The following is a 23,346-nucleotide window of genomic DNA, read 5'->3' on the forward strand; positions in this document are numbered from 1 at the left end:
TGCCTCTTTCTCTACTGAGTGCTGCCATCTCACTGTCAGGTACTACTTACACAAAAATTAGCTGCAACAGTCTCTGATTCTGATAAAATCTCGTGGTTTTCTTTAGAGAAGCTCCTCAACTACGTGGTATTATAACCACTGTGAAAGGAAATAATGCTATTTTTGTATAAAGAGGGGAAGAAATTTAAACTGTGGACATTTATGATCTGTCATCCCTAATCTGAACCAATTTAGAATTAAAACCTGCATTTTGCTGAAAGCTAAAACACGAACCTTAAATCACACAGGGAATGTTTTTTCTCATGTGACTTGAGAACCCAAACCTCAAGCAATGAGACTATGATGGAAATGCAACTCCAGACTATGGTGCCACATAGCACAACAAAAGCTGGCACAGTGACTCAGAACTAGGCAGAAAGGGAATTTATCCTAAGGAGAAGTTTCAATCCCTTCCCAATTGTGTTACATTGCTGAATTACAGCAGGCAAGTAATAAATTCATGGCTGTACCTCCTTGCTCTCTAAAAGCGGCTCTGCATTTCCCAGGGCAGCATACACAGGGAGCTGCAGAGCCACTGTCTGGGATGCTGCTAACCAGCAGATCTGTCTCTCCAGAGTCAGAAAATGAAGCTACATAAACCATCCTTAGCATTTCCTCCTCAGGCTTGATTTTGCTGCTGCACCAAGAAGGGAACACACTTTCTAGGCTTTCTCCATCACCCAACATACCAGGGTAACATATGGCAGCCTTTATCTTGCATGTCTTGGAGACATGAAGTTCCACACTAAAAGGGATTTGACATAGTTTTAATCTCAGAAATGCCTGACAAGACATTTCAAAAAGCAAAAAAACTTGGAGGTAATACTTAATGCTCTAGAGAGCAATAGATTCCTGAAAATATCTGTGCTTTGACAAGGGGAATTTTATTATACCATCAGATTACCAGTTGTAATTAACAGCAACTTAAAGAACTATTTTTTCAAAGGGCAGCTGTCAAAACATCAGAAAACGGCAGGGCATGAACATATTGATGGGTTCACACTTTAGCTGCTTTTCCAATTTCACAAATAAAGTGTCACAGGCAAAAGACAAAAAATGTGGGCCCAGATGGCCTTGCATTTCAGTTTGTACAGCACAGGCTTTTCATAAGGCAAGAAATTCTTACTATGACATGGACCAAACAATCAAAAGCCCCAGCCCCTGGGAGGAAGTTTTCAGATGATTCCTCTGCAGAGAATCCATGTATATGTCCAGGATGAGGAGAGGACAAAACACATTTACTGGTTACTCTTAGGACTGCATCCGGGGTGAGTATTTGTGGGTATCTCCCACATCCTTCTGAGCTTCCTAAATGACACTGACTGATGCACAACATAATTCCATTATAATTCTAACTGAATGGCTTTTTAGAAAATCACCCCTAAATTTTCTCACCTGTATTGGGTATGGAAGAGAGTTACTCTACAATAATGGTTAGTTCTTTACAATGCTGGTTTCTAGAAGGGTTTGCTTGTGTGTTAAAAAACCCAAACATCATCACAACAACCCCCAAACCACTGGAATCAAGGATACCTGTCTGCCAGTAACAAGTTACTTAATTCAGCTGCCAACCTCAGAGGCCACAGAGAATAAGGTATTTAACAAAAATAACAACCTTATATAGTGTAGTTACATTTTAATTCAGAACCAGGAATGTTTCTAACATGTGCACAGGCTGAGGTTTGCTTGAGTGAGCTTTGATCTCCAGAGCAAGCAGTTTCTCACCTTTGCTGTGATACGACAGCAGATGTAAAACCCAAGCCTGGGTAATTTTGATATCTTACACAAGGAGACAGCTGAACCCTTAGAAGTAACAGAGATAGCAGGAAAAGACAGGGATCCCTTGAATTATCTAAGATATGGGCTGCTTGCCTTAGGGAAAGATGAGAGTTTTAGAAAGATATTGTGGTGTGGTGAGGTAGGGCAAGGAAATAAAGAAATAGATTTAAAGTCAAGATGAACACAAGCCTGGGAGAAGACCTGACAATCACAGAACTATCTTATCTTAGAAACATTTCATAATTAAGTAATTATCATAAGATAGAACCAGATAAAATGGTTATTCAAAAAAGCAAATACTTATTGCTCTTTTACTACACACTTTGGAAAGGTTTTTGAACACATTGATGAAAAATACTGTTTTAGAAGTGTGAGATCTTTTGCACAGATAATTTTCCAGTTATAATTTCTGTTATGTAGACTATGCATTCATTATAATTTTTGTTATGTAGAATACATATTCTATAGCAGAACACTGAGAGTCTAAGCACCTCCACCAGCCAGTGATGGAGTCTGAGCACTGTGGAGAGCTGAGACTGCAGCAGCTTTGATATTTTTGCATAGTAATAGGAAAGGGAGCTCAGAAGGTATCTCTGGTCAGGGCTGGAGCTGCACTGGTGAATCCTGCAATCCCAGGGCTCTTGGACTACACCGGCCCTACTCAGAATGTGCAGCAGGTCTCTCCTGGAACTGTGTTATGGCCCTGGCTGTAATTCATCATTATTTTTTAAAGGCTGTAAAGGCTGGTTTGCAGATCACCAGAGCAAAACTGTTTCACACTGTTCACCACACAGGGAGAAACAGGACGCTGGTTCCATGACCCCAAGTCGTGTGGCATGGGTGAGGGTGGGGAAGTTGGATGCTGAAAATCTTTTTCAAATTGATGAACCTCAGAGGCCAGAAAGTGCCAAAGTTGATACAAAGCCTGTGCTGCCTTTTGAGATTATTCCTTAGGGCAGCTCCTAAAGCTGCACTCCTGTCTTTCACCTGACTCAGACATTAGTGCTGAACCTTAACCCCTGCCCACCTTCTCTCAGCAGGGCCAGACTCTGAGTTTGAGTTACCATCTCTAGGGTGACACTGTCACCTTGCTGATGTTTATTCAGCTTTAGGCACCTCACTGATGGTACCAAAACCAGAACTGCTACTGATGTCAGCATCCAGGTCAGTGCTACTTTTGGACTGCAGCTCTCAGATCCAGATGGAGACAGAACAGAGCATTCTTACACCTGGATTTATTCTGTTCCCCAAGTGGAGGAATCCTGCTGCCTTCTTAAGGGAGAGAAGAGAACAGTGCTGGGGACCATGCCTGGCTCAGTGTCCAGCCCTGCCTGACCTCAGAGAGTGCCACTGCCAGAACCAAAGCTCTGCCATCTTTCTTCTTCACTGCAGGTAAAAATACTTCTGCTACAGAGCTTCCAGCATGTGCACTAACTAAAGGTGACTCACGATGGAAGGTGTTTATCACACTTGGGATCTGAGATTCCTTACAGTTATTCTGTGAGGAGCTGTTAAGTTTCAGTGTCTCTAGATTTTCATATTCTTTCTGAGAAGAAGTAGTAGATAAAATGATGGTCTGACACCTGATTCTGAGGGAATTTTGAACACAACTTAAGACCAGCACAGAAGCGATTTCTTACAAGGGCACATAGGGACAGGACAAGGGAAAAGCACTTGTCTGATTTTCGTTCAGAAAAAAGTGCCTTGTTTTATGTTCAGGCCATCACGGCCTTTTCCTATGCTCAGTTATCAAAGAGCACAGCACATCCAATGAAAATATTCAAAATTTCACACTATCTGCAGGAACAAATGCAAGTACTTCAGAATATTCACTTAGCCATAAAAAAATTTAGAAGTACATTCACTTTCTATGTTAATGCTTAGTCAAAAACTTAGAAATTATTTCTCATTTACTGATTATATTGGAGAGGAAGAACTGGGTTTCCTTCCCCTCAGAAAACCTCCAGCCCCACTGCTGTGAGGGGAGAAGAAAGGGAACAGGCACGTACTGTGAAAAGTGCACACATTCGATCGATCTTCTCCGGGTTCCTGGGGCCTCCGTTCTTGTTTAACCTCACCATGAACCTCTCACTGAAAAACAAACAATGGTAAAAAACCAATCAGCTTTTCCTGTACATACTTCAACAGAAAAATACAGGTAGATTTGGGTATCTTTAAAAAAATGCAGTGGTTGTTATAATTCCAAAGTCTATAAAACAGTATTCACTGTCTATACAAAATTACATGGAATAGCACAGATTTCTAATAGTAAGTAGTCTGCATGTGAAAACATTGTCTTGATGCATATTCATGATGCAATAACATTAAAATAATGTGAACATAAGAAGTACAGAACCTGTACACATTACAACTCCTCCAGGCAAAGGCTAAGGCAAACTTGCTGAGAAGTACACTGCCTTTGGTAAATCTGAGTTCATTAAAATCCACTCAAAACTAGAAGTTACAAGAATACCAATTAAGCAATCTCCTTCAACATACAGCATTTCTAGAAGCAAGGCATTAATTCAAATACATTAAGGTTCAATTTATACAACTCTTACCAATCAAATTAAGCAGCCCTTTGATGAATAAAACCAGCACATTTAGCCAGACTGCAAAATGAACAATACTCACAATGCATGGTAAGACATAGGCATTCCTTCTTAAGACAGAGAATTTATGTGTAAAAGTAAGTTTGATGAGCAATTTTTTTCTCTAGTATGGAACAGCCCCCTAAGTATTGACCACAATTTTCTTCCTAGATTTTCACAGAAATAAAGGAGAGAGCACCCCATTAAATCTTCTAATAATCACAGATCCTTTCAATCCTATCCCGTACAACTGCATCAACTCCAGTAACCTTCATTTGATACATTTGCCAGCATATTATCCACCCCTGGCCTGAAGAAAATGAAAGCACAGTGGTCACACTACCTCCTTTGGCAGCTTGCTCCAAGGGCCACTGATCCCTGCTGTTAAAGCACATGGACCATGGGAAATGCCTGATTTCAGTGCACAGCCACTGCTTTTTATCACCCTTCTGCATTAAAGAGCCCTTTAGAGAAACTCATTTTTTGCAGGGCAGGGATAGCAGTGATATCCCCACACACAAATAAGCAATTTAACACTGTTTAAAAATCCAAGAGAAAGTGCTGGAATCATTTTGTAGAACTCACCCACAGTGAAAATTTTCCACAGCATTTCAGGAACAGTTCTAAAGCTGTAAGATTGTAACAGTCTGGTACTGAGACCACTTGCACCATGAATACACACACATCTGGGGGTTCCACAAAGGTGAAGCCAAGCTCCTGCACAGTGTATCTGTGATTTATCAGACATCACCTCTTGGCCCTTCCACACAGCTTTATGCTGTGAGCTCATGTGACCTTCCATTATAAACACTGATATATTTTCAGAATTATTACTTTTCTTGAAATGGTCCTTAATTCTCAAGCATGACCCATACATCTCATTATACATCTTGGCATGATAATTTATGCAGTAAATGATGCTCAGCAATCCAGATCATCCCTCTCTGACTGTTTCACTCTCCCTGTCACTCACTATTACTCCAATCTCCATGTATCCCACAACCCCATTCAGTTATAATTTTAATTAAATTGCTACCAGTGCTTATAACCTCAGAGACTGCTGAAATGCCACAAAGAAATCCATAAGAAACAGATATTTCACAATCCTTTTCAGATGTCAGTAAGTTAAGAACATTTTACCAAATGCTTTAATGACATGGTAAAATCCATTCTTTCAGTAATTTTGTGATGTGTTAAGTGGAGAGCAGGACAATACTAGACCTTCACAATATTACACTGACAGTCACATTACAACAACATTACATCTTCACAGCTACCTCTATCTACCTAACACATAAATCAGTGTTACATATTGTACTTTAAATTTCCGGTAAGATGCAGTCTTGAACTTTCAAAACAGGGTTTTTTTAGGTTTTTTTAAATTATTATTTCAGCTGTAATGGGCACTTCATTTTCACACAGGAGCTGAATGCAATACTGTGTGCCACAAAATCCTGTGCAGACTGTCCCTCGGGCAATGGCAGGGAAGGGGCTGCCAAGTCTTTGAGCTGAGCTGCCTGTATGGATTTCATTCATTAACAAAAGATTGCTTAGTGTGCTTTTAAAGCACCCAAAGTGGGATATCCTGGAGATTCACTTGATGGTCTCTTGCAAGGTTTTCCTCCATTAATAAGTGGAATTCTTTTAAAATTTGCAATTCATCTTTTCCTTGTTAAAGCCATGGAGAAAATCTGATTCCTGCCCCCCTGTTCCAGTGCTTTTCAAGAAAGGAAGCAGCCACCACCCCTCTCACCTGCCTATTGATCACCTGTTACGTTAGTCCAGCACCACCGCAGTAACAACCTTTACATTCCCCTTCCCTTAATTTAGAGTCCTCTTGAATTTGTGTGAATAAATAATTAAAGGGACTTTGAGTCAACTGCAGCATTTGAGAACTGTGGAACAGGAAGAGGCATTTGGCCAAAGGAGATCCAAGGACAGGAGGCAGAGTGACAAGGCAGCAGTGCCAAGAGGCCACCCCAAAGGACCAAGCCAGCTCAAGCTCTCCCTCTTTTCCTTTCACATCACTTCTCCTAAACTTGTGGGTTTGTTTCTCATCTCCAGCATTCCTCTAATCTTTGATATTACCACTGATCAAGAACAGTTTACTTCTACTCTGCTGTTCTGTTATTATTCTAAGGTGTCAGTGGTGCTGATGCTGTCAGGGTTGCTGGAACAAGACTGGAACCTTTTTAACACTGGTGACCCACATTATGAACTAGTTAGTCAGCTGCTTCCCATTTTACAACTGCAAATTTATTTCTATGTCAAAGCAAACCTGGAAGAATAACCCTGTTTCCAATGACCTGAAAATCCACTGCCTTCATCTATCATTGCAGGTCTGCTTTTAGACAAAAATACACACATTTAGGGTCAAGAAACTTAATGGGAATTCAGTATCTTAATTTCTTCTTTTAAGAGCTACGTCCTTGGAAAAAGTTGAGTCTCCAGTGCGTCTTTTCCTCACTTTTACTCTCTGCACAAGGACGAGAGCAGGCACAGAATTTAGGCAACAATAATCCGGTTTAGTAAGACTGAAATATCAAATCTGAATAAACTCCATGTGAAAATTAATTAAAAACCCAGTAGTTATAACTGCCAAATGTAGTGGAAATGAAGCATGGGAGGTACTGAGATGCAATATGACTGCTCGATCGTACTGCTGCCCAAAGCCAAAAAAACCTACAAAACACTCACAACTAAAACCAACAACCCAATAAAAGTTTTCAACTATTCTGAATATACACCAAAATCAGTTCTTTTGCATAAAATTGGAGATAAATTCATCAAAACTGAGAAAAAAATTAACATTTTACCCTGCTGAGCTCAGACCCAAGAGGTGCCACATCAGAAGCAGTATCTTAAACAAAAGCTTATTTATTCCTCTTCCTCCTATGTGCTACAAGTAAGCTCCAATTACTCTAATTGCAGCATCTCCTCCTGTGCTAATTCACATCATAGTGAAACCACCTCTTGTGCAGCACTAAGCCAGGGTTTACAATCATTCTCATGATTAGTAATTGCTACAGCTACTCAAATATAAGAACCACTGCTCTGACAAGCAAAGTCAAACAGCTTCTTGTTCCTTCACTTGAAAAGGAGGAAAAATGAAAGGAGAGTAGTGTCTCACTTCTTGGCTTCCCCAAAGTGACTGAAAAGCAGAGCCATACTGAACTCTGCAGAAAGGAAGGAAGCCATCACTGGGTTGGGATGTTACATTTTCAGCATGAAAAAGGGGGCAAAAAGGGACAAAATTTCCTGTTGGTGAGTAGGAGTGGCACTGTACCCTCAGGGAGTTTTTGTTGTTGAGGTTTGTTTGGGACATTCTTCACATAATGTGTGAAGATGACAACAAAAGGAAAGGGCTGGCAACGAGCTTGGGCTGGACTGGTGAGCCCCTTGTATTCATTCATGGGCACATTTCATTACTGGGGGCGTTTCAAGGCAAAAGTCCTGACTGAGCATCAATTTGGGAATATAGGTACAGCATTAATAGATGCATAATGCCAAAGTATGGACCCCCTGCAATAAGATGACAACACCAGTCTTCAATTCAATTTTCTGTTTGAATTGGAGACTGGTGTTGTCATCTAATTGCAGGGGTTCCATACTGTTGTCTCCTTAGCACAAAAGTTCCATACCTTTTTGGTGTTTCTCATGGGCAGCTCATCAGAGCACTGACTCTTTCTTCTTCACAAAGCAGCCAACTGACTCCAGTCCCCTTCTCCACCAGCCATCCCACTCTTTTATAGCATCTTCTTCTCATTGGTTACAGCTGTGGCCTGATAAAGTCAGGCCTGTTCCTCATCTTTGATAATTGGCCCAGCTGCAACTCCTTAGGGGTAAGATTACCTTCTACACAATCTTTATTTTCTTATATTCTATCCCCCTACAGACTGGTGATAAAGAACACAGACTAAAAAAATTAATTCTTTAACAAAGAATAGGAGATTGGTTTTCTGAAGCAGGGACAGCAGCACATTAGGGCTTCAATTTCCTTAGGCAGAAACCTCACGTCTTATACCCTTCCCTTGCCTTAAACAATGGACCAGCAGCTATTTCTCCCAGAAACAAAACCTTCTTCACCATCTCCATTCCAATGTGCCACTGAAAGGGAAAAGGTACAAATATACAAATGCTCCCTATTTTTTCTTATTTTCCTCAGTGCTTCTTATTTCCAGAGAAAACCGGGGGAACACTGAAAACCCCCAATATTATCAAAAATGCCTCAGTCCTTTCTCAAAAACTGTATTTAATTGGGTTTTCAGAATTTAGCATGTTGCCAACCCCTTCTAAGAACAGAGGTTATTTTAAAAATACCTATTGGTCCATGACACATGTAGAAGTGCTCAGGGAAGGGGTAATGAACTAGTGGGAAGGATCATATAATAACTTGTATTTTAGACTTTGATCTTCTCTTGGTGTCTCCTCAGGTTTCTTTCTGACACTTTTAGTATCATGTAAAACCTTGCCTGCATGCAAAATACAAACTCAGGAGCAAAAATCTGGCAATGCTGCCACAGAAGCCAGAAGTTTGCAGGAATAAGCTACAAAGCCACTTGCCTAGCGAGGACAGTTCATCTCCCTTCAGTCCTACTGGTTAAAAAACAAATGATAAGCATGATATTATTTCATTTTTCCTCTGCCCTCCTCCCTGAAAAATCTCTAGTCTTTTCTTTTAAGAATGTTAACATGCCTGACAATAATTCTAGACTAACATTTGAGCTGGCATATGAGCACCATAAACATTTGAAGATGCTACTGTAAAAGCACCGTATTTTGTCCCAGATAAGTCTCAAGAACAAGCTCCACACAGGCCATCCAGGAGAGAGCTTGGGATGAGCTGGTCACTCCATGGCAATTAAACCTTGCCAACAGTTCCCTTCAAAATATCCCAGTCTTGGTGCACACACCACATGTCAGGAAGTTTACCTCAACAGTGCCATCAAACACTGCACTCTTCCTGCCCCTGTGTGTACGAGCTCTACAAGGACAATATGTTGACCAGATGAATGGAATTATGTTAGGAATTACTGGTATAGGATCAAAGCTTTTTCTTAAAGCTGCAAAAAAAGGAGCTTGTTTCAAAACATGAATTAAGTTGGAAGAGAAACACCATGAAAGAAACCCTGGGGCTTGGTGGGAGTGGGAAGGGGAGAGAAAACTGAACTACAGTCTCAAAACCTTACAGTTTGGTCAAGCTAATATTTGAATGTATTAACTTGGGAAGCTGTTCCTGTATCAAAAAGGAAGTGTACTGACCCAGCAGAGCAGAAGTTTTAAAGCCCAGGAGAGCAGCATTAGCCAGTTTTCCAGAAAGCAATTACTGCTCCCCACCATCCTATTTGGAGGCTGAGGGAAAATCAGGCTCTACTGTCCTGGCTTTCCATTTGTGGTGCACCCTGCAATACAGTTAATGACAGCCACATGAGGATTCTCATATTTGCTTGCACAACTTCACAGAAGAAAAAAATAGACTTCTATTTTCATTCCATTTGCCAAACTGGAAATTGGAATTTGGAAATTTGTTCAAATCTCTCGAGTTTGTCAACTGCAAGAACATTACCAGAGTCAGTGATTGAAACGGTCACATCAGGACAGCACTGCAGCCTGATGCTTTTGAGAACACCCTGTAGGAACTTTCTAAAAAGGAAACAAGCCTCACTTCAGGCCTTCTGAACCCTATTTCATGAGCATGGTGTCATGATCATGAAGAAAGCAAGGACCTGTATCGACATTTTAGTAATTTCCCACTGTGAAAAAGAATTAGTTTTATTCTTGACAGATTATTTAAGCAGAAGGAGTATCCTCTGAAAAAGCTTTTCAAGTTTATTTTCTGTTCATCATGATTATCTTTTAGAGTGGCTAATTTTTGCTCATCCTCTTGGGAAAAAAAAAAATCTAGGTTCTTACAGCTGCTGTAAGACTGACCTAATAACAAAATCTCCCAGAGCTCCACAGAATGAGTCTCCATTCTCAGTGTGAGAGTGACAGGAAGCCAGAGCATGTGTACAGAATGGACCCATGTCTGTGAAGAACTCAATTCCCACTTCCAGTGTAAACCAGCAGCATGTCCCAGATCCCAGCAGTGTTTGAGCAATCCATCATGGACAGCGGTCACTGCTGAGCCCTGGAGACAGGAGCATCACCTCTGCTGCACTTTCAGTTTGCTCACTGTCTCAACAGTGACTCATGGACTGTTTAACAATCTTCCTTTTCAGGCAAGTGCTCACACGGTGTGTTTGGTTTTTCCCCTTTTCTTTTGCTGGGGGAGGCAGGAGAGTTCTTTCCTGAGCTGTCTTATCCAGCAGCTCTGCAATAACCCCGCTTTCACAAACAACTGAGGCACAGTACACTGCTTTGGTTTATGGAGTGTATTTTATAAAGACATCTTAGAGAAAAGAACACTGAATCTGTGAGGGAAATCAATCTGGCCCTGAGAAAACGGCTCCAAGCAACACAGTTTGCTTCCTAGCAAACTCGGGCTTAATGCTCATGAATTATTAAATTACCACATTGGCGAGAAGCCCCAGGGGAGGATTACAGAGCTTACAGTAAGACTGTTACTGCAAACACTGGGTTTCCATGGAAACAGAAAATAGTGAAAATAACTACCTGTCATTTCCCTTGCCACATTCAAGGGAAAACCACCACAATGTAAAAGTGTTATTGAGGCTTGCAGGGGAAAGGGAGCTAAGCACCAATTACATTCTCCTTGGCTTCTCGTGACTCTGCCACACTTGAACATTTGACATCATCATAAGGATTTTTCTGTTATTTCCATCATGAAAGGAACATATTTTTGTTCCTGAAAGGAATCCTGTCGACTAGAAAAGGCTTCTATTTAAAAAGAAAAAAAAGGAAAAAAAGCAAGGAGAGAGAGACTTCAGTTATCTAGTAATTCCCCAGTGATGGTGATTTTAACTAATGGAAGGCAAGGCAGACTGACCCTGCCAGGTGGCAGGTGAGGGAAGCTTTGCAGGGAAGACTTCTAATTTTGGATTACAGGTATTTTGTAGAATAAGAATTTTATCACCATCTCTACCCTGGGAGAAGCTAATGGTTCAGAGGTCTGGTACAGCAGCTGTCACATTTGATTCCTCCTCTACCAGAGCTTTGCACATGACAATTTCTGTCAGGAACACAGACCTGGCTTTTGAGGGGGAATTTCCCCACAGAAAGAGCTGAAGCACAAGAGGATTCCATCCACTGAGCCTTCCTATAGACAGAAAATTACTTGGAAGTGCTTTCTCTGAGCTCACTTACACATTTAAACAACACAGATTTCCCCGCTGCCCCTCACGTGAGCAGAATTTCTTGCAGCTGTGTGTGTTCACAACACATTGTCAATTCCTCCTAAGCAGGAAAAGGGAGGAAGTTCCAATGCCTGCAACTCATTGATTTCTTCCTGTTAACAGCTAAAAAATCAAAATAACCCTGTAGAAAACTCTATATCGCTGCCTATTTGTACATCATACTTGAGCCCCAACCAAAAAAAAGCCCCCACTTGTGGGGGAAGGAGGATGGTGGTGGTGAGAGATTCAAAATAAGATGGATATTTGTAAAAGCTCCTGCTTTGGAATAGCTACATGTTAATAATTCCACAGGAACTAGGAAAACAATAATTTCATAGAAAATAATTAACATATTTAATAACACCACTTACATCTCTTACAGCAACTTTCCTATACAAATCCAGCCAGTAGCAGTTTTGTTTGCATACACTATTAACAAGACAGAATAAATAGGAAAACCAAGCAAATGCAGATTCCAGAGAGATCCAGGTAATGAAAGTCAGCTGAAGCAACCAATAATAAAATGAAAATGCATCACTCCTCCTGTGTCCTTTTCTAAAAATCTACCCACCAAAAAACCTTATAAAATACTCCACAGGTTTTGCCTTCAGTGATGACAAAACTTGGGTTTTTCAGAAGTTCCATATTCTACCAGAAAGGCTCTTTGTCCCAGCTGTCTGTGTGCAGCAGACTTCAGAGACACACAGATTTCCATGGTCACTGCAGTGACCAGAACAAGGCTATTGCTGTGGGTAGCAATATTTCTTAATGCTTGCTTAGCTTTTGAGGAAGTTCACCTTGAGCAGGGTGAAAAGCTCATGCTGCTCCCATTACTATTGCTATGAATTATCTATTGCACAAAACTCAGAAAAATACTTCCCTTGAAATACTAAAGCCACAGCAAACTGAAGTACAGGAGGAGCTGATGGAGGATTAGCTATCCCAATAGATCAGATTGCTAAAAGACAGGTAAAAATATAAAGATGGTTTTTTTCATGACTAAGCAGAAGAAAAAACTCATTAGTTGGTAAGGCTAATCCCTAAGAAAATTTTCTGAATATTAAAGAAATAATTCTGAGTGATACAAAGTTATTTTTCCCAGCAGCCAAATCATTATACTGACAGTGAATGAGATAACTTTTCTATTTTAAAATAGCTATGCTATTAAAAACATAACAAAAGGAAAATTTAGCGCATATTGCACAATAAAAGTAAAATATAATTTTCTACTTCCTTACATAGCAACTGGCAATAAAGGAACATGATAATATTTTAAAGCAATTAACTGGGGATAAATGCCCACACATTGTCCCAGCACTCCCAGAGCCATTACTTGAGAGAAACAATTCAGAAGAAGGATCTTCAGGTCAGTCCCCCATCCTGGGAGAGAATGCAGTCAGGCTGACACAGCTTTTACTGCGGATCCTTCCATGTTAATTAACAACTTCTCCTTCAGCTATTCAACTTCAACCATATTTATCTACCCAGTGACCCTTCTTTCCTCTTTCTGATCTTATTAATGCCAGTCTTACTCTTTTTTATCTCACCTGCCCCCCTCTCTCCATCTGCCTAAGCAGATTCTGGCGTCCAGACCATGTACAAGTTCTACAGCCCTGGCTTGGGCAGGCAGGGCTGCTCTGTACAGGTGTTCCTGCTTTGAGGATGCTGATCCTGCACATCAGAGCTTTGAGGGGACTCAAACCCCTTCTCGGACAGGACCTGTGGGAAGTTTGCCATTGCATTTCACATGTTGGCTCAGTGTTTGAAATGAAAGCTCCTGAGTGGTAATTGTCTGCAATTAGCAAGTGCTGCAGGAAAATTATTCAAGATGGCATGTGTAAGCACAATGTAATTTTAGCTACACTGTTCCTGCTAACATTTTTTTAGAAGCTGATATACATTCCTATTGACAGTTAAAAAGGAAAAAAATGACTAAATGATGATGGGAACCATGGAGCTAACGGCCATCAACAAATACAAACAGAGATGAGGGATTCCTGTCAAATTTGTCAAGGTAACCTTCAGCAGCTTGGTACAGATTTGTATTCTGACGTCTGAAACAGGAATACTGCATCTCAGAAACTCCTACTACAGAAAGAGTGAAAATCAAATTCCCTACAAATTCATCATTTCTAAATCCAGTGTTTCCAAGTGGTGCATTTCATTCTACTCTACCTAAATACTGGCACAAACATTTTCCAGCCTCCTCTGGCCACTCAAGTGCAGTATTGGGACTTCTACAGGACCAGGTTATACAAATGAGTAGCAGCTTGAGAAAACTTCTGACACTCACACACTGGTTAAACCAAACCCAGGTTGGTCATGCCCCAGAAGTTTACTTGTTTACAAGGACACATTTAAATTGATACTATGTTCTCTAATAGTTTTATCCTTTAGTATCTTGAACTATTTACACACTTGTCTGCTGATTTTTATCACAGAAAATAATTTGGTTGGAAAATGACCCAAGATCCAGAGAGGAGTTACAAATAGGAAATCATTATCTCCATTACCTCTGCAGTTACCACCAAACACCACTGCAGAGCAGTACTGACAGCCAAACACTGCCACTGAACATTTGACTCAGCCTTGAAAAATAGGGGCAGATGATTTTATGTCAGATGACTTTTGAGCAGCTGAATCCAACTATCCTGCTGGAGACCCAGGGCGTTTTTTCAGTCCATAATTATGTTTCCAAACCATGTTTCTCTCCTGAGAACTGCTTTGTCAATGGTGCTAAATCCTTAAGACAAGACTTGGGACAGACTGTACTGCTCACATTCTCCCCATCATCCACCCACAAGCTGAGAACATTTCCACAAAAAACATCTTTCTGTATCACCTATTAGCAAGAGCTTTAAAGAGCAAGCTTATATTTTTTCTCATTTTGGCTACTGCTTTTATATTTTAACACTGAAATAGATGTTTCCCAACCAAACTCCCAGTCCGTGTTGCAGTGTTTACAATCCTGTCTCACCCCAAAGACATGGCAGATATTTAAAACAGACACTGCAGAGAACACCTGGTCTCTCAAGAAAGCGTTTGAACAGTTTCTGTATGAGAAATGCCCACATGGACTTGCTCAGTGAGTGCCATTGGCAGCAGCACAGGCACTGAGCACACCTCCCAAATCCCCAGTCACGACGAGGTCGGTGCTATAACGGGAATGGCAAAGGCTCAGTGAGTAGGAGGAGGCATGTGGAGGAGTTACCAGCAGAAATATGCACAACACCATCTCCCATGCATAATTACTGCTTAGGCCCCCAGATCTTCAAATTCAATCACATCAGAGTTTCTCTTTTGTTCTATTCACTCTCCATAATTAAGGATATTTCTAGATGACAAGAAAATTTTAAATCCCAGCGGTGTGTAAAATAGGGTAACTGGTTGAAGATGCAGGCAGAATGAAAAACATTCACATGTTTAAACATAAATTTGTAAAGAAAAAATAAGACGGAAATTTATTTATCCTTTTCCATACTCAAAAGGCTGAGAGAACTGGGACTGCTCAGCCTGGAAAAGAGAAGGTTTCAGGGTAACCTAACTGCCCCTTCCAGAACTTGAAGGGAGCCTACAGGAAAGATGGAGAGGGACTCTTTATAAGGGCTGGAGTGAGAGAACAAGGGGGAATGGCTTTACACTGAGAGTGGGTTTAGATGAGATCTCAGGAATAAATTCTCCCCTGTGGGGGTAGGGAGGCCCTGGCACAGGCTGCCCAGAGAAACCCTGGATCCCTGGGAGTGTCCAAGGCCGGACTGGACAGGGCTTGGAGCAGCCTGGGAGAGTGGAAGGTGTCCCTGCCCATGGCAGGGGATGGAACGAGATGGCCTTTTAGGTCCATTCCAACCCAAACCATTCTGGGTTTCTATGACAGTTAGAATGGACTTAACAAACTTATCTTCAGAAAAAAATCCCACTATCATACTTCTGAATGTGTCATTTTTTTAAGTTATGCATAATTCCATGCATTTCCTATAAAAATAGTTATTACATAGTATCTAAACCTCAATCTTTTACTGAATTTAATTTATTTTCACTATCAAAATCATGCTAAAAATGTCAAGAAATGTAAAGCTATCTCTTATTTGTTGCATCTTTCTAGCACAAATAACATTCTGCATCCCTTTGTCTACCAGTTTCCAGCTGCTTTAGAGCAGTTAATGCAGCCTGTATCTCTTTACTCTACCAAGTTTAATACTTCTCTTCTGTTGAGGCAGGAGGTGCATTCCCATATAACAGAACAAAATTAGTTGGCTCTGATGTGATTTATGCTTGACAAATCAATGTTGACTTTTACTTACCATCTTGTTAGCTTCTTAGTGCTAACAAGTAGTTTATTTGTTCCACAACTTTTCACATTTGTCATCGGATTGCAGCTGACCTTCTTAGGGAGATTGAGGCAAAGCAGCCATTAAATACTCCAGCTATCTTGGAAACATCTGCTCATGGCTTAATGTCCCCTTTAATCTGTTCAGCTATTTCTTCATTTTGTAAAAAAAAAAAAGGTTTTTTGCTGGTAAAGCATTATAGAATTATTCTTTTGGTTTTTTGTCCTTAATGCCCTTTGGTAGTTGCATTTTTTCTACAAGTTTCTGTCTCCTCTCATCCCTGTCTGTGCAATTTCATTTGTCCTGTTTTATACTGTCTTTCCAACCACAGAACATGATGCAGACTTTCTGTTGTCTCCATATATTTAATTTTTCCTTCATACTCAAACAATTTGCTTCTGTGCTCTTCAACAGTATCATTCAGAAACAGACAACTCTCAAATATCTTTTCTCCATATCAGTTTACCTATCTCTATTTGATCTTTACTGGCACCTTCCTTACAGAGTTCCCCATCTTTACAGTAACATTTTCTTTGCTGCTACTCTCAACTTGATCACTCCAAGATCATTCATCCCAAGGTATATCTCACAATGGGGTATAATCATTGGCTATAATCCAAACTACATCAATTATCACATCATTTTCCAGTAACTTCCACTCAGCAAACAAACTGAGATATTAAAGATGAGTCACAAAGTTGCTAGACTAGTGTCTTTTATATGCAAGAAAAAAAGAAATGCCAAATACTTTAAAACAGACAAATAAGCCTTAATCCCTTTTTAAATCTGAGCCTTCAAGTTCTATTTACTTAGAAGTATTACTGTCTATATTTCTGTCAGATTAAAAGTCAAGTAACTTTTTCCTTGTGTTTACCTCTAGGTCTGACCCCTCTGCTAGCACTGTTGTTATTCCTGCTGTCTATAGCTCCCCCATGTCACCCTTTGTCTGCTCCTCCTTTGCTGACAGCCATTAAACACAGGAACATTTTTGCATTCAGAACCTGGGAACCATCTCAAATGGTATTTCAGCTGCTGCTCCAACCTTCTGATTGCTAATCCTCACCTGGTGCATGCTGTTGCTTCAGCCCTTGAAAAACACTGGAACTTTCAGCAATTCTTCACTCCCTGGGAAATAACTCCTGGCACCAGCAGGTTCAGGGAGGTTTGTAATCCAGCACATGTCCAAGGCAGTAACGCTGAAAGCCACTCAGCCTCCAGCATGAGCTGCTTGGGTAAGAAATTTATCAACCTCCAAACCATTTCAGAAGTCAATTTGTCCCTTTCATTTAGATTGCAGTGTGCAGAAGCCTTACTTGGGTTTTTTACCTTAATGTACTATTTCCCGAGAGGAGAGAAAAAGTTTTAAAGTAGATATAAAAACATCATTCTAAATTTGTAGCAATGTGTTTGTCTGTTTTCTGGTTTCTTCTCCAAAACAGAGCTCAGCCTCATTACACATTTCTTCCCCAGCACTCTTTGGGATGTAAGAAAATGTAAAAATTATGCTGTTTTCACTATAGCAAAACACTGATGCTTAATACAAAGAGCTAAGTAATAACAACTGTTTGCACAAAAAAACATTACTATATATATTGAAATTTGCCTGGACCACTCTTTGTGCTTTTCCTCATTATAACTATTATTTCCTTTTTTTTTTAATCACTGGCAAAACCCTTTCCTTAAGGCTCGGCACTCAGTGTTTACATACAAACTGCAGCCCAAGAAATTCATCTCCTTTCAAAGCAATTTCTGCTGGCAGCAGCATGTCTGCCTGTCCCTTCCTCTTCCTGGCAGCTTTTCTCATCTCAATTATTTAATATTTTACTGCTTTGCAGCAGGAACTAGTTGCGTGTATCTCTTCTGTTTGGTTTTCCATTTTCACCTTTCCCTCCTTATAGCTATTTTCTGGTAATTTTCTCAAGAATTAGGCACATCCTAAACTCCATCCACTGGAGTGTCCAAAGAGCTGCAGAGATGGGGAGGGTCTGGAGGAGGAGCCTTGTGAGGAGCAGCTGAGAGTTCCTGGTTTGTTCAGCCTGGAGGAGACTGAGGGGAGACCTCAGTGGAGCCTCCAGCATCCTCCTGAGGGGCAGGAGAGGGGAGGGAACAAATCTCTGCTCTCTGTGCCCAGGGACAGCAGGGAGAGGCTGGAGCTGTGGCAGGGGAGGTTTAAGCTGGATATCAGGAATGCCGTCAAGTCAACAGAGCTTTGTAATGTAGACCAATTTTCAGTGGGATGTACTCTGAAGAGATACAAAACTTCTCACTTACTCTGAGCTTCCTTCCTAAGAGAGGAAGGAACATTCTGTGGCTCCTCCCTCACTTTGAAACAAATCTTAATCTAATTGCTGAAAACTTGGAGAGTTTTGACTACGGCAGCAAGTGGCTGTCAGGAAATGCTTTTACCAAAACTCAGAACACTGCACAAATATGATGTTCTTCAGATCAGACCAAGCTGCATCTGCTAAACTTCCAAGACACAAAATAAATGCTGTAATGCTCTTCTACATACTCTGATGTTTTCAAAACACATGCTTGTAAGAAGAAAAGCCAGCCTATCTCATGTTTGCTAACACTGGTACCAATTAGTTCAATAAACTGAGAGCATAGACATAGGGATGAATGTTAAGAGTTTATGTTGAGAGCAATACAATGAGAAGAAAAAGCTATTTTGTGACAGGCCTAGAAGGCAAGGAGTGGAGGAAAGTTACAGAGGCACACAGCAGTCCCTTCTCAAACCAGCCCCACAGCCTGGCCCTGTCATTATTTGTGCTTCTTAACCAATAACCCTAAGGAGGAAGCTTCTGTAATGTCTGGAGGCAAAGTCAGAAAACTAAAAAATTCAACCATTCTGTGCTTTTAATGCTTCACTAAATTTCCTATGCAAGGAGCAGTACTTCTGATATTCCCATGTAAGGACTGCAGGGCCAGCAACTCACGATGTCCCAGCTCTGTCCTTCCAGCTGGGCCACAAGAACACCTCATGTTTATCTCCAAGGTACCTGCTCTGCTCACAACTCTTTTCCTAGGAAGCTTTTTAGGTCTTGGACAAATTCCTACCTGATCTGTTTGCCTTCCCGGACATCGTATAAGGAAAAAAAGACATCAGTGTCCTCTCCAATGGTGTTGTAGGTGAAGCTCTTCAGGCTGAGGAAGAAGTGATGAGGCACTGGCATCCTACAGGCTTCCCCGTGCCGCTGCCGGATGGTGTCCACCTGAGGCAAACAGGGAAAACCATTGGCACTTCCTCACACAGAAAGGACACCTGAACCATTGGCACTTCCTCACACAGAAAGGACACCTGAACCATTGGCACTTCCTCACACAGAAAGGACACCTGAACCATTGGCACTTCCTCACACAGAAAGGACACCTGAACCACTGGCACCTCCTCACACAGAAAGGACACCTGAACAGACCAACCTGAGCATTTTAACAGAGATCTTGCTCTCCTCTCACCCTCAAGTAAAAGTTTCTTCTCAAATATATTCTGCCTCAGAGATAGGGGCTAGATTAAGCTTTCTGCCTCTATTTTTAACGCTTCTAATTTGAATAGGTTGATGAAACTGTGATAACTGAGTAGATACAAAATAAATGGTTTATGCATTGGAAATCTGATTTTATCAAGTAAACCACGTCAATCCTATTTCTCAAATTTTGCTTTGATTCTGGTACTGAAAATGAATTATAAGACAGTACTGGAGTGGGTCCTGATGATTTCCATTTAAAGCAGATGGCCTTAAAGCATTGTTAGTAGCATTTGTTACATTATTTCTTTTGAGCAGCTGCAATTCACTTCTAGACGTCATTTCTGCAGCTAGTAGGATGAGGGCAGTGACTGTCCCCCTGTACTGGGCACTGCTGAGGCCACACCTCCAATGCTGGGGTCTGGGCCCCTCACTCCAAGGAAGAACTGAGGTGATGGAGCCTCTCCAGGGAAGGGAAGGGAGCTGAGGAAGGGTCTGGAGCACAAGTCAGATGAGGAGCAGCTGAGGGGGCTCAGCCTGGAGAAAAGGAGGCTCAGGAGGGACCTTATTGCCCTGTGCAGCTCCCTGAGAGGAGGTTGTAGCCTGGTGAGGGTTGGTCTTTTCTCCCAAGGAACAATTTGTGTCAGGGAGGTTTAGATTGGATATTTGGGAAAAATTCCACACTGAAAGGGTTGTCAAGCACTGGAACAGGCTGCCCAGGGAAGCAGTGGAGTCACCATACTTGGAGGGATTTAAAAGATGTGTAGATGTGGTGCTTAGGGACAGAGTTTAGTGGTGGCCTTGACAGTGCTGGGGGAACATTTGGACTTAACCCTAAGGGCATTTTCCTCTCAACAACAATCCATGACTTAGAACCAGGCTTAACAGGCCAGTTTGTCCTGTAGGTATAAAAAAACTTCACAAGGGTTGATAACACGAGCAACCAATCAAGCCAGATAGTAGAAAGGTTTACATTTTTGCTCAACATATTCACCATAGCAGTGAGAATGCTGGGGTGGCAAAGGAAAAAAGAGCATAAGCAAATGTAGTCTTTCAGTTTTTACAACCCTTTACATCCATTCATGCTGATCTTAATAAACAGTTTGCATGTATATCCCTAAGTTCTCTGTGCTCACCTCCTCTGAATGCACAGACAGGTACAGTCTAACCAAAAAAATCTTAAATTTCCAGACTTACAATTCAGATTTGTACTAGTTTAAAAGGAATTTTGTTCTGGACTTAAAATTAAACCCAAGGAAATCCTCATTCTTTAAAGACAGGTACCTGAGGAAGCACAGATCTCTGTAAAGATCAAAGCTAGATTCCATGACCAGGACAGGATTATACCAGTACAGAAAGGATGTGTGAAACAGAAGCCACTAAGCCACGTGTCAGCAGGTAGACAGAAGAGTCACAGGGGCAGAGTGAGGCTTTTGATCTCTCTACACAATTGTATCTTTTAAGAACAACAGTTACAAGCCCAGGAAAAGAGACCTAAATGGAATTTGAAGAGGACCTTAGTGACTTAAACACTTGGGAATCTTTTGAGGAAGTGTTCTGTGGGTAAGGACTTACCCAGTAATCTCCATCATACCTTTACCTACATTACCAAGAACTTAAAGACAATAAAAAATTCAAAGATGGATGGTATTTACCTGTGATGTGCTCTGCTGGACACTGTGTCTACTTGACAAATGCTGTGGAGATACAAAATAGTAAAATTTAAACCTTTTTGAAAGTAAGAAATATTTACATTGTATTTATATAGCATTAGAACACTAATTCTAAAATATTACTATGAAAATGATTACCAACTTTTCATGCCTTTTTTCAGTGTATCATCACTCACAAGACCACTTGCTTTCCTAAAGGCTTTTCTCAGTTAAGCTGTTTCTTTACCTATCTATTTGAATTTACAGGGAGTATTTACCTTAGTGTTCAAAGTAAAAGGCTGTCACAAGTTAGACAATTTCAAAAAGAAATGCTATTACAGCGTTGGAAAATTTAATTATTCTGTATAATCTCTGTCTTCTGCTAAATGGGAAGACACCTCAGCACTAATCCTCATCTCCTGGTATGTTGCCTGTGGAAAGGTGCATTTGTTAAAAAACACAGGCATCTAGAAAGAAAGATGGATTTTAGAGGTTGTTAAATATTTTTGCTCTAATAAAAAAATGAAATCCTGAAAATTAGTTAAAGACTCCTCTACAATTCTAGCTGCCCAATGCCTGTAAATAAGAATCACTACAAAGAGCTACATGTCTAAAAACTCAGAGGATGATGCTGTATTTAAAGCCTTTTATGCTAGGAGATGTTATAATCAGAAAATGGACTGCAAGACTCACTGAAGCCATTTAATCTCCAAAGGGAGATTTAAATACTAATCTAAATTGAAAAGGTTTCAGAGAGCTTTAAAAAAACCATCATTAATGATTCTGCCATGCCTTTCTCTGTACATCATCTTAATATTAACATTTTAAACCAAAATATTCACATTGACACTGCCACACACTATTAAATACTCTCTTCATTCTCCCCACCTCCCTCCTATTACAAACCCAACATCTCATTCTGACCAAACATTTACACTCTATATCAGAATTAGCTGATCTGTTGACAAACACGAAGCTTCAAAGGAGGTGAAGGCAAAAGATTGTCCACAAAATGTATCTGGAAATACTCTTAAACTACAACGCTGTCTTTCACCCAGAACACAAACAGGACTTTTTACCACAAAAGGAGAGATACTCTTCATAATGAGAACAGACCAGGGAGGTGCTGGGGTACTGAGGGAGCTGCCAGAGGTGCTCACTGAGCCCCCTGCAATCCCTCAGCAGCAGTGGGCCCAGCTGGCCAAGGAGGCCCCTGGATTTGACACTGCTGATGCCACATCTCAAATCCTGGGCACAGCTTTGGGCCCCTCACTACTGGATCAGCTATTAGGGAAAATTTTATCACCCAAAGCATTGTCAAGCATTAGAAGAGGCTGCCCAGGGCAGTGGTGGACTCCCCACCCCTGGAGGGATTTTGAAGACCTGTAGCTGAGCCACTTGGGGACAGGGGTTGGTGGGGCTGTGGCAGTGCTGGGGGAATGGTTGAGCTCAACGATCTTAAAGGTCTCCTCCAACCTAAACAATTCTGTGATTCTAAATGGCATATTTTGACATCTGTTTACATTCACAGTTATAAAAATGTCCTCATTCACGCTCTCAGTGGAAAAATAATGATCTTCAGTTCCATTGTTTGTGTAACTACTGCATCATCTTTTGAATGTTAAAAGCCTTCAAGCTGGCTGAGTTGCCTATTCATCTTTTTGTCACCTGCAACCACTCAGAATCAGCTGGCATAGAAAAGACCAGTTATTTAAGCTATTCAAGGTGTCCTGACTTCTTTTGATTAAATTAATCTCTAAATCCAAGTAAGAAACTGAGACACTCAGGCAACACAAATATGAGAGGTGGTCTGAAGAGATTCATCAGCAAACACTGCTGCTTACAGAGTGTACACTGAGGTAAATCTATGACAATAAGTGGTAAAAACCTTAGGTTTTAAGTTTTTCCATAACCAAAAGATAAGATTTGACTAACTCTCTGCTTTCATGCTTCAGGACCACGTTATAACAATGCAATCACTGGCTGAGTTAATTTATGTGCCCTTGCCTCTGGCCAGGCGAAGTGCCCAGAGGGTACATGCCATTTTTGGGTACTTGGATGGGAGGGTGACTGAAAATAACCAAGATGGATTTATCAGGGGTACATTATGCTGGATCAAGTGATTCCCCTGAGGTAAAATAACCAAATCAGTAGATGAGGGAAGATGAGTGGCTGCTGTGTCTCCCCAGCTCAGC

At 40.9% G+C, this 23,346-nt stretch overlaps 1 protein-coding gene across 11 annotated transcripts in view; it reads right to left on the reverse strand.

The window, feature by feature from the left end:
- The window catches only part of DOCK3 (dedicator of cytokinesis 3), a 185,327-nt gene that overhangs the window by 87,766 nt on the left and 74,215 nt on the right, over positions 1–23,346 (reverse strand). For all 11 annotated transcript variants that reach the window (XM_030957084.1, XM_030957080.1, XM_030957079.1 and 8 more), the window contains exons 8-10: positions 21,155–21,196; positions 19,093–19,247; positions 3,828–3,909 (exon numbers count right to left, since the gene is read on the reverse strand). In XM_030957084.1, coding sequence (XP_030812944.1) covers positions 3,828–3,909; positions 19,093–19,247; positions 21,155–21,196 — 279 coding nt within the window. The remainder of the gene's footprint in view (positions 1–3,827; positions 3,910–19,092; positions 19,248–21,154; positions 21,197–23,346) is intronic.

Source organism: Camarhynchus parvulus, chromosome 12 (assembly GCF_901933205.1).
Source record: "Camarhynchus parvulus chromosome 12, STF_HiC, whole genome shotgun sequence".
Lineage (NCBI taxonomy): Eukaryota > Metazoa > Chordata > Aves > Passeriformes > Thraupidae > Camarhynchus > Camarhynchus parvulus.